Source organism: Pseudonaja textilis, chromosome 6, assembly GCF_049901715.1.
Source record: "Pseudonaja textilis isolate UNSWEBS1 chromosome 6, rPseTex1.2, whole genome shotgun sequence".
Lineage (NCBI taxonomy): Eukaryota > Metazoa > Chordata > Lepidosauria > Squamata > Elapidae > Pseudonaja > Pseudonaja textilis.
Window position 1 is genome coordinate 18,338,022 of NC_141995.1, and position 12,986 is coordinate 18,351,007.

The 12,986-nt window shown below is 36.5% G+C and overlaps 1 protein-coding gene across 1 annotated transcript; it reads right to left on the bottom strand.

Moving 5' to 3' along the window:
• Positions 1–311: 311 nt before the first annotated feature.
• LOC113434626 (sodium/hydrogen exchanger 9B2-like) lies at positions 312–6,354 on the bottom strand. The gene is made up of 4 exons (XM_087936739.1): positions 6,334–6,354; positions 4,108–4,216; positions 2,113–2,225; positions 312–539 (listed from the first exon to the last, which is right to left on the bottom strand). The coding sequence occupies exons 1-4, from the start codon at positions 6,352–6,354 to the stop codon at positions 312–314; spliced, it is 471 nt and encodes a 156-aa protein (XP_087792865.1).
• Positions 6,355–12,986: the final 6,632 nt, after the last annotated feature.

Genomic DNA, 12,986 nt, shown 5'->3' on the forward strand with positions numbered 1-12,986 from the left:
ATACACAAGTGGCAAGAATATTACTTATTTTGCTTGAGAAAGCAAATTTAAGATCCAAGCCTTCTGTTTTGAAAATGATTTTTTTTCATCCACCAGGAGAGTCCATAAATACTGGGCAGAAATACTGAGGATATTATATTTTTATTATATAAAATACAAGGTTGATCACAGGTTTGAAAACAAAGCATCATGCAGTACTATGATTTCATTGTTGCTCACACAAGGAATAAATGTTTAATTTGATCCATAATTACATTTTCATTTCTGTTTAATCTCAAACATCAGAATTAAATCTGAATTTAAAATAAAGTCTAGGTTTTCTCTTCTGGTGAAAGACTGTCTATTGCTAGGTTATCTTCATTGCCTTTGGTACTCTTGCGGAGAAGTCTGGGTCCAGTCAGTCCAATTATCACAGCTCCAGCAGGAGCTGTGATCAAGATTGCAAGGAAAGCTATTGTCAAGATGTACAGGCCATATTTTTCTAGCACTTTATCTTTGTAACCTCGTGCTGTATCTAAGGCAACAGAACCAATTGCAGCCTGCAAACAGATTTTTTTTTAAAAAAAGTCACTGATCTGGGCTCATATATCGCATTACATCATGGTTTCTATAGCCATGATTGGTTGATATGATTGTTGTTATGATTCAAACATCACATTATGGCATAAAGAGAAATCACAATATTTGAGTTCACCTACTGGGCTACCAAAAACCTAGACAAAGTAGATCAGCACACTTAGTGAAGCAAGTTTCCCCATTGCACCTTAAGTTTATGGGAGAACTTTCTTTTTTCCTGTCTATCAGCAGTCAGCCATATCCCTCAAAGTTCTCCTATTTGGAGACCAATGCCTCAAATCTTGTTTGCTTGGTTAAGACTTTTCTCAGACAGCTTCTCATTGTCTTCTATATTATTCTAGCACAGCATTTCACAATTGGAGTATATCTTTCTATGTGCTTTGACTTCCATAATACTCCAAGCAGCATGGCCATTTCTGAGAATTTTAGGAATTAAACTCCACAGATTTGGAGGCAGTTTAGATTGGAAAAGATTCTCTACTCATCAAGAGCATTTGTAAACTTGCAGCATGGCACCATTTTAAATGTCTAACACCCCAAATAAACTCAATATTCTGATGCTTCAATCCAAATAAAAATCTTATACATGTTATGTTTCAGACCAGTGTATTTATACCTGAGAAGTATTATATTTCTGGTGGCCTCAGTTATAAAATAAAAAAAGCTATAATGGACATGTCTTTATTTGAAAAAAATAAGGGTGATCAGTTAGCGTTCTTACCCTATGGACATAATGATATGTTTTTAAAGGCATACTTATTGGGTTTTTTGCCACAAGAACCCAATTAGCTAAAGTTCATAATGACTATATCAGACTCCCAAATGCCCTTATGTGTGTTCCTTTTGAGGATATTTATATCTACTTGGGAGTCTTCAAAAAATTTGATTGGCTACAGGAGGCTTTGAGACTTCTTTGGTTTTTAGGTCTACTCAAAAAATTTAAACTACTAAGATCAATGGTACTTATTCTAAATAAATGTGTATACAACCTCAGTTTTTAGTAGAAAGAGTCATGATACTGTTTATTGATCATAGTGAAAAAGAGCTTTAACCATCTATCTCATAACCATTATTTCTTCTTGCTTATACCTAGGACTGAAGGGTGTAGTTGTTTTTATTGAGTTTAGTTCAAAGGCTATGTCACCTTCCTCTCATCAGTACTGCATGATAAATTAATTTCCTTGAAATTGAATTTTTATATTTCTTGTGAATGTCCTTTTCTAAGCAGTACTGTGGATGAAATGTATCAATGCATTTGTACTTAAATATATTTTCTTAACAGCATTGATAAACAATTAAATAAAAATGATAGACAAATAACATGACTACCATATTTGCATAAAAAACATAAAATGCTATAAAACACTCTAAAACTGTAAAGGATTAACTGTTGCAAATAGTCAGCATTGATACATTGGAAGAAATAACTGTTGTCACAGGTGGTGTAGAAACCATGTAGGAAACAGTGTGTGTGAAGTTTCCCAAGAATGTCCTTGCCATAATCCAACGGGCCTCCTTGATATCAGTCTGCCTTACCTGACTCAAGCGCAGGAATTCAAAAGGAAGACCATGATATTGGAACAGGTGCAAAGAAACGTTTGCATCCCAAAACAGGGCTGAGGGATAAATTGTGGCCAGGCAGAAAGTATCTGCCAGAAGAAAGCAGGTTGACACATACCGGGTTCTCTGTGGACTATTTTCTTTACAAACACGCAGCATTCACAACATAGACACACACTGCAGTGCTGCCAGAGAATCCCAGGCAGGGGAAACCTGTCATTTTCAATCCAAGATAAGAACTTTTCACCGCTTTGTTCTGGAGATCAGGAGTGCGCAGCAATTGGCCTTCCAGATCTTATTGAACTATAAACCCCCCAATAGATTTGTAGCCAGCATAGTCAGAGGTATAAGATAGTCAAAGTTTAGTTCAGCAGAGATGATCTATTCTTTAATGTCAAAATCAACTGAAGGCCTATAAGCTTTTAAAGTTTCATCATCAGTCAAGAGTCGGTACTTCTGAGTAGAAGAGAATCATTCTCATATTTTCTCTCTGCCCCACACTACCGCACTCTATGCCGTATTTAAACATGTTTACATGTCTTCATTGGTGCAACTCCCTTGTTTACATAAGGTTCAGGCCGAATAAGCAAAAATACTCTACCTGGACAGTTGCTTTGGGGATCCATGCCAGTGCAATAAATATTTTTTCCTTCCAATGAAAGCCAGAGAAACTCACCAACAAAAACGTAGCCACAATTCGAGCCATTAAAGCTAAAAACATAGTGGACAAACAAAGCCCTGAAGTAGAGAGAGAGATTTAATTGTTACGCTTGGACTGATATAATATTTATAAAAGCAAATGCCAGGCAATGATAATTTTCACCATCATACTTGTCTTTGAAAACTATTTTATATACTGAAATCTACTTAAACTATAATATTTATACAAACATTCATCTTGGGATTCTTAGTTGCCTCAGTTAAAATATTCTATATATATCTATTTATATTTATATTGCTACAACTTTAAAAGCACAACTATAACGATGTGGGAAAATACCCAAACAAAGCTGAATAAATTTGGGGCTAGCCTACTGCTGTGCCAGAATGTTTTTTTCTTAATCCTGATTGGTTGGGAGTCTTGGTCTGTGTTTATTGGTCTTGGAGTTTGCTGTGTTCTGTTTGATTGGTGTTTCTAATATCTTCTGTCTGTTTTGTGGCTTTTTTTGTCTTGATTGGCTGGCAACATTGTGTTTCCTGTATTGGAGGCTTTTAGTGAGGCTTGGCTCTGTGTAAATGGATGGCTATCATTTATTAGGAAGCTAGGTTTCATCTGGGTGCCTGGTTGGGGTGTGTTTGAGCTGGAGGTATCAGGGGGGATCTGTTTGTGCCCAGGTGTTTACCTGGCTTGTGGTGTGGAGATTTTTTTGTTTGTGAGTGCACGCTTCCAAATAACTGACAGTCTGGTGGAATCATCTCTTCTATTCATACTTTCAGGTCTTTTTTCAATCTCTATGGCTTCTCTGATAATTCTGTGGCTGGGGTTTTCAGTAGTGGCTAGGGTTTTGGTGCCATTGAAGTCGATGCTATGACCTGTTGCTTTCATGTGTTGGACTAGTGAGGAAGTGTGTTCCAGCTTTTTTACTGCATTTTTGTGTTCATCCAGGTGGGTACTTATTCTTCTATTGGTCTGTCCAATGTATGTGGCAGGGCATGATGCACAGGGGACTTCATATATGCCTTGGTTTTTCAGGTCAGACCTGAAAGCTATTCATCAGGAGTGTATAAACAGAGTTTTAGTTGCATGACCAATACATTTTTTTTTTTTAAAAAATAAGTTTTCTCCATGGAGAAATATAAGGGTGTTCTGTTTTAGAAGAAGCACTCAACTGGCAGTTTATACAATATATTGCTATAAACAATAATATAATTTTAAATCATGGTTCATGGTTCATTCTGACTAAGATTCTTGTTCTTCTCATAAGGAAGCCAGGCACAATATTTCGGAATACCTCTTGTATGCAAACTTACCAACAGTTTCTGATCCAAGGGAAGTAATGGAGATTTCAGCTCCAATTAGTCCAAATAGAAATGGTTGGGACACTTGCCATGCAAAAGTAACAACATCTTGCACTGCTTTCTACAAGACGTAACAAAAAAAACACAGTTTTACACCAATACTGTAAGTGTTAATGGTACTCATGCAGAAGAGTGGCATATCTTAAATTTAACTTATCCAAGCAAGATATCACTTTTCCTTTTCTAACGCTAGAAATTGGATTCTGCCATTAATTATGAAGAAGTACCATCATCTTTCAAGGACTTAAAGAAGCCTTTATGGTAATTTACAAGAATATAAAAAATGTAGCACTAGAAAAAAATATTTCAATATCTCAAAGGCCAAAGTAAGTTATTATGTTTGAAATAGATTGCCTTTATTTGTCTATATATCATTTTTTAATTACATCTCTTCAATTTGGAATTCTCCAATTTTAACAAACGATGACTTCATCTGCATCCAGCCAGCCATTGCTGTAGCCCCTGCCTTATGGAATATTTTGCTCTTGAAGATTAGAATGGTTCCCAACCCTGTTGGCTTTTTACAAAGCTTTAAAAACTTGGTTATGTACCTGGGCCTGGGGTTCAGAATGTATTAAGGGTCCAGATATTAGACTTGGCTTTACAATTAGTTTATTGATAATTAGAGCTGCTATTTGAACTTATTTATTTTGTGGATATTTTTATTGTTTTGATTTTTTTTAATTGTTTTGTTTTATAATTTTAGAATTATAAGTCATTTATTTGAGTTGGACAGCTACAGAAATTGAATAAATAAATAAAACCTCACTTCTACCAAAAAAAACCCAACAACAACCCTTCCCTGCCTTATTATAGCAAATGGTTTCAACTATTTACATGGGGATAAGGAGGAATCTTGTGTAATGTTCCTGTGAATCCTATTTGTATACGAAATCTTGAACCTCTGGTTTCTAAACTGTCTGACAATCCTGATGTGGTTCTCAGAATCCTGGAATGGATTTGGACTATTCTTCTGTTAAAAAAAAAACACTTTAGGCAAGTTTCTGTTTTGGTTACATTTTTGATCACTGTTTTATTTCTTCAGTCTTGAAGTTAAACTGCTAATCACCACAGCAATTGTGTGCTTGTGATTGAAACTTGAAACAGCACAAGTTGCCTGGCAGCAAAACAAATACCCAGAATTGCTATGGACCATAAGGATAAAATATGTAATTAGGAAAAAAAAACCTGTATAACTGTTACCTGACCTGCCCATTCATTATCAATTCAAATAAAAAATGCTGAAATTGTTTGAAGATTAAATAAGATAGTGAATAAAATGTGCATGTGTATCATAAGCTGACACACAATGTGTGTGTGAAATAAGATGACGGTACATATTTGGTCTAAATCAGTAAAAAGAGAAATTGTTTGATTGTTATCAAATCATGTGTCACTTCCTAGTAATTAATGGATAGATTTTCTCCAAATGATTTTCTGTTAACTTGGCTTTTAGGTCTTTCGCTGTTGTCATTAAATTTATCTACCTTCAAATTAGCCTGGTCTTCAATTCATCTTTTCCAGTCCCTATATTGAACAGCTACTGTGGTAAGACTTGGAGAATGAGTGTTAATGGTGTGTTTGAAGCCTCACTATAATGTAACCAATAAAGTTGGCTTAACAAAATTATTTATGTGCTGTATGTCATTTAGTATGAGGCATTTACCTGCCCAAGATTGACCTGCTGCAAGAGTTAATATCAAAATAAGAAAAAGGCAACTTTGCTTCAACCTCAACTTTTGGAGTATTGGGAAGATTTACATTGGGAAGATTTGCTCTCACAAAACAGCTTCCCCAAAAGGCATGATCAATCACAAGCATGTGCTTACTAGAAGGCAAACTGTAAACGTTCTCTTTACAACCTCTTTACTTACCACGGTTATTTTCTCAGTATAACTATGTATGACTCCTACATGAGCCCCAAAGGGATTCCTAGAAATATTGGGTTGGCACACTGTTAGGAAACTGTCAGCTTTCATTCAGTTTTTTAATTGCAAGAATCTGAAGAAATATACCTTGATCCCCACACTGAGACCCATGGACATCACATTACCTACCTTTGTCCAAAACTAAGACTGATCAGTTGTGTTAAACACTACGAGCAACCTATAGTTTCTATTTTTCAGAATCAGGATCAGAATTGGGATTTTGATGTGTAGTTAATAAGACAATTCTCACCTTTTCATTAGACCATGCCATTCCAGCGAGAACTGATAAAACAATGACACAGAGTCCTCCAGATCCTGGAAAGCCAAAACGTTTGCTGCATAAAAGAGAAAATGCTGACAAGCCAATCACAAAGAAAGCTCTTTTCCATACAATGGATTTCTGAAAGGATAAAAACGGGGAAAAAATTATAATTGCTGGAGTGCAGCAGGACAAAACATGTTGTATATCGCCTCGGTGGTCAAGTAAAGCATATATCTAAGGGATGTACCCGTATAATGAAATAGGCTGCCCCTCCCCTGGGCAATGGGATCATGATGTAATTCCAACTTCCTTTCCAAAGTCTGGGTGTTGATAAGAAAGTGTATATTATCCCTATAAAACTCAAAATGAGATAGCCATAATATTTACTTGCTCGCTGGCAGGAAATCCAAATTTTCAGTAATAATTTACTGCTATTCACATGTGTAGAGAAACTGAAAAAACGGAAAGTTAAAATATACTATTTTTGTGGGTATTTGTCTACAAGCAGTCAGAGCCCTCTTTTTAATATTTTAAACAATGGCATGATACAGTGTTGAATTTAAAATAACTTGGGGATCAGAAAATGTAATGTTTTCATAGGGCCCTACCACCAATGATAGGAAAGATCAAAAAATTACAGTGGCTCTGCATCTTTTCAGTATTATATACATTATTGGCTCCTGAAGTTACCAATACTTCCAGATATCTTGTCATCATTTTTCTTCACTCATATGTCTTTTTTTACCAGTGGTTTCTTTTTCTTCCCAGAAAAAGAAAATATATTCAGTAAAATAGAACAACTACACAATGCTTTTGATCAAAAGCAGTCCTTCTGGAAGTACTCTAGGACAATATTTCTCAACTTTGGCAACTTTAAGATGGCTAGACTTGAACTCTCAGCATCCTGGCAGGGGAATTCTGGATGTGAAGTCCACCTATCTGAAAAGCTTGAGAAACACTGCTGTAGGACACAGATAATTTCCATTTTATCAATTTTCAATCATTCCTACTTTATAAGAAATACATCTGTATCTACAAATCAGGAAGTTAGATAATTTTAAACCTTTCTCCTAAATTCCCCCAATAACTGATAATCATACCCTGCCGTTAGTCAGGCTAAGCCTTATCAGTCTTTCAGTCTGCCCAGCTGATAAGTTCTTAGTACTCTTACCCTTGATCCCAGGTCTAGGGGGAAAAGGTTTTTTTTTTTCTAGCCAATGTCCAGTAATATCAAATTTAACAGTTTTGTGCCAATCCTGAACCTCAAGAATAGCTATGTAACTCTGCAGTCTTGCATGTGGGATTCAATTTTTTTTACTACCAATTCTGTGGGCGTGGCTTGGTGGGTGTGGATACTATAAAATCTCCAATCAGAGATATTTGCCGGTTCTCCGAACTACTCAAAACCTGTCAGAACCTGCTGAATACCACCTCTGATGTGGGGAATGTTTTAATGAAAAATTTCCTTAAAAGTTACTCATGGCAAATCTATAAAATGAAGTTACTTAAAAAATGTAACATATGGAAAATAAGCTAAGGCAACACACATATAGTCCAAATAAACTTCATTTTTAAACCAATATAATCATCCCATTGAAGGACTACTTTAAAAAAAAATCCCTTTTTATGACCCTGTGTTGAAGGGTCCCTTAATTCAGGATAATTGGGGTGATTGGATGGAGCTATGCGTTTACTGGTCGGATACCCTTCCTGACACCATGTGGAGTTCACAGCAGATATTTTTCTTAGCACCCTAGGATAAAAATATCTGCTACTACCTAGATTGAACTCTCAACCTGCTCAGTTGAAGGACTAATTACTATCTACTAAAACAAGGTCTTGGGTTTCAGAATATATTCATTGCAGAGCAGATGTCTGAAAAGTGATAATCTGGACCTCTTAGGGAGAAAGGTCTTTTTTGTTCCTCCTTTATTCTTCTCTTTGTTTTTCTCTCCCTCTTATACTCATCTCCAGTTTTATAGCTGACGTTAGCCACTTTGCGGGGACTTACTGTTGCTTTGTCTCTTCAAAAACAATATCCCATCTGTAATATCCTAGGTCTAACTGGCATAATAGAGTTTAAATGGGTGCTAAATCTACTTTCCAAATCCTTGCTGGGATAGGAACTTTTTGTCTACTTTTCATCAATTCTATATTTGTAAAAATAGGATTACAATACATTTTGGAAGGAATAACTGAATTTCCTCTGTTCCAGTTTCTCAGAATGTGCTCAGTTTACCAGGTGCTTTTACTGTAAATGCAGCCTATAAAAATGTGGGCTTTGTTACAGAATATTTTCCCAACAGTATCATTTTTACCTGATCCTTGCTTGGAAAATATGTAATGAAAAATCCTAAAAGGCAACCAGCACCTGCACCAATAACAACTTCCACCAGGCCACGGAAGATACTACGAAGGGTGGAGCCTATGAAAAATAAATGGGGAAAAAAGTCAAGGATATATTTTAATGTAATTTTAAAGTAATTTTAAAAATGCAAGTAAACAATTTCTGCAAAAATTAGGAAAATATTAACTACCAAAGGTTGTGTCGTGCAACTGAGATGAGTAACCATATAAATGGTAAAAATAATTAAATAATGTTAGGCAAGCAATCAAATTACAACCCCATAAGATATGGTAGCATTGCCTCTAATCAGCATCTGAAAACCAGATGTATGACAAGTGAAACAATCAGCAACAGAGGGCTCAAAAGATTTGAAGAAAAGTCATTCAGACTTGAAGAAATGCTGTTTTCTCTTTTTTCAATTCCCATAATAATGTGACTTAAGAGATATTTCTCTAATAAAAATATTTCCCCACCGATTTCTAATCATGATATGAATATGCTCTGGCAACCTTTTGGATTGTGTCACATTTGCATTAGATTGTCGTCTTCTCATCCTCACCCCATTTGGGAAAGGAAGCCTGGCCTCTTGTATACCGAGGACCAGTTTCTTGGGTCCTGGATATTTTTCTCTCCTACTATTGGTTTTTTATGTCCCACAAGGGAAAGAACTGAGCAGAACTACCAGTGCTATAGTATGGGGGAATCCCTTCAGTTCTGCAGGACATTCTGTTTTATTACATAGTTTTCAGCTGTTGATCATGTTCTATAGTTTTCTTGTCTTCTTGTGAATGTGGGCTTATTGAGTTTTCAGAATTGAAAATCTGAATGACAACTAAAAACACTGCCAATATGGCAGTGCTAAACAACTGATCAACTGCACAGCAAAGCAGGAAAAGCTTTGTTAGATTTTGAGGAAGATTCTCCCATTTTATCATGGTGGAGCTGCTGGGTTTTGCAAGAGCCAGCTTCTGAGCATTATAACCAGGTGTGGGTTTCTACTAATTCAGACCAGTTTGGGTGAATCAGTAATTCCGGTGAGCATTTGGCCCCACCCACCCGCCCCTGCTCTTTCTTGTACTTTTATTTCTTTGTTTTGGAGCACAGCTGATTCATGCGGTAGAGCAATTTTGCCACGCCTCAGCTGTTTTACTCATCGGGGCTGCAGTAGAGGGTAAATATCATAACTAAAAATGGGCTTTTTGAAGGGGTAGGCATGTGCATAAAATGCCAATGCACGCGCAAAGCACATGATCACCGAACCAGTCGTTACACTGGTTGAATTGCACCACTGATTATGACCCATCTATTTACAGTCACTCCACAAAAACAAATGGAGTGGATAAGCAGAAAGCAGAAAACCAGTGAAATCAAGTTACTAAAGTTGACATTTGCATCTACATTTTGGGACAGACTATAGATTCCTGAATCTAATAGAGATCAGCCATTTTGTTTGTAAAAAAAGATTATGTCGGTTAAGTACTGTATACAAGAGACCATTTTATTTTCTAATTTTTATAAAACAATCCTGAAAAATTACATCATGAAAATCTAGGGGTTAAAGAGACTGCAAAAAAGAGTTGTGAGGATTATGAATATCATGAGTTACACCACTGAATTATGTGTGTATGATTATGTGCATTTCTGATTTGACATGTTACATCTAAATATCCCCACAATATATGAAAAAGGGTATCTGTCGTAGGGTTTTAATATTCTACTGATTTAATTTTTATCATTGTTTTGTGTTCTTCTAAAAAATAAAGATGCTACAAATAAATCTTGCTGCCAATGTTGGCTTTTAATAATTCACCTTCCACCTTTCAGTGGGTACATGTTCTGTTTCATCAGTCTTAGAGTATAGGAATATTACCTGAGGAAAAAGCCATGCCCAAGAAAACGTTAAAGCCTGTGATGGCTACAATGTCATCTATACTGGCAGCAGCTATTAGTAAAGTTGGAATTCCTTGGTCTACACCAAGACCTTGTCTTTGTAACATCAGCATTGAAAGCACCACAACAGCCGGAGATACAGCACCTAGAACAAATCTGAAAAATGTATACACTATTGGAGCTTATCAGTTCAATAAATAATATTCAGCCATTGTTAAATATGTTAAGGTTTGTGGAAGGCAGCAGAATATAGATGGTATTGGTTGAAAGATCACTCTCTTTCTCACAACAATTCAGAACAGGAGTGTCAAACTCACATCGTCACGGTGGTGTTACATGACATATCGTGACTTTCCCCCCCTTCACTAAACCGGGCCTGGGCGTGGTCAACACGTGATGCATTTGGCCTGCAGGCTGCGAGTTTGACAGCCCTGGTTTAGAATAATAGAAAACAAACACACAATAAATAAAAATGAGGTGGGTATGGTTTCCTATCACAACTGCACTATTCACTAAATACCCTGAATATTCAAAGCATTGTTATGATCCCCAATGGTTATGATGGGCCTTTCTCAACTTGTATTGGCTGAGGATTAAAAGAGTTGTAGCCCAATATGACTGGAAGGGAAGCAGGGTGAGGAAAATAGGGTCTTAAAACTGTAAAAGAACTAAAGTTTCTAGATGCATCAGAACAAGCAAGAGAATATCCTTTGCCTGTTTCATCCCAACATGAAAGTGGCTTTGGGTGTGTCAACAAGGAAACTTCAAGTATTGGGCTCTGGTTTACACCAATTGTATTTATGAATGGAAAATAAGAAGTACATATGGTAAAAGGAAAAGAAATACTCGGCGCAAAAAGAAGCAGGGTCACCTCTTACCCTAACATAAATCCCCATACCCATGGGAATTTCATTATAAAGTGAGATATGACTGCTGCTGAACATGCTTCAATGATGCAGGGTCCTATGCATAGTCTGAAACAGACAGCTTTTAATTTGTTCAGAGCCTGAAATACAAGAATATTACTCATCTTAATATTACTCATCTTTAGTGCCAGGAAAAAAATATATTCCAAGATTTGCTAATATATTGATTGGGTTTACACTTGAAATAAACCATGTTTCTGGTTTAAATCCACAATTTCTAAAATAACCCCCTTGCACTAGTCTATAAATCATGCTTTAGAATGAAGTATGTAACTCCGTCTTGGAGACATAATATAATGTAATTTGAATTTTTCAAATTAGAACAAGAGTTAAAAAATACCTTTTGGTCACAAATTAGTTCAAATTAGTCACAAGATTTAGAAAGTACTCCCCCACCCCAAAAAAAACACAAAATGGACCAAATGTGGTAAGCGTATTATTGTTCTAATAAAGAGTGGTTCCTCATTTTTATTCTTAATTTAGACTAGCAAAAACTTCAAAAAGGGATACTGCAGGGTAAAAATTCTCATGTAATTGTCAACATAACATGAAGTTTAAGGACAATTTGAGCCCAATCCAAAATACTTTTTTGTGCCCTATGTATCTTCTGGAAGAAGCAAGAGCAAACTATTTCTCAAGATATGACCATAATAGAGCCTGCCCATTATGGTCCCGTGTTGTAATAGCTATTAGATGAAGGGTCTCACCTAATGATCCCTCTATCCCTGCTCTCCCCAATGAATCATTAAAGGAATGTGTGGGTCATTAAGCCAAGCAAGGGGTGACTCGGGAGTGGGGGAGGCCTTTAGAGGCCAGGCAGAAAGCCAGACCCATCTGCCCTGGCCCTCCCAACAACTTCCCCACCCTTTGAGACACCCAATATCCTGGTTGCCACCCCTTAGCCCCATAGACCTTTTCCCATTCCCACTGGATCCCCCCAGTCCTTAGGTCTGATTTCTTTAATGTGGCCAAAAGCCTCTCATATTTTGGAAGTCACCCAATCTTCGGGTTGACCCTTGAGGGAGCCTTTGTCTTTGCCTTGACTTGAGTATTCATCAGTAACAATAAAAATCTTCCCTCATAGTGAACAAGGACAATTTTCAGGATGATTTCAACAAATACGCAGTCTGTCTTTATTCTCCATGCTTTCAAGGCCCTTTCAAAGGCTTCCAATCAAGCCAATTAAAAGTAAGAAAATGGTACAACAGGAATAGTGAAAGCACTTTCTCATTTTTTAAAAAAAATGAAGTGGTTGGGAAGGGAAATTAATCAGTTGAGTTAAATAAGCCCTATTTCTAAATGTGTGTGTTTAGGTAGGCAAATACACACACTCTACACACTTATACCTAATCTAGCTATGTTTCAGTTTTTATTTTAAGTTTTTATTAGCATGTGGGAACAGTATGATCCAATCTAATTTTTTTCTCTTTCACAGGCATAGCAGGTAGGAAAGAAATTCCCCCTGGGTGGCACTATTC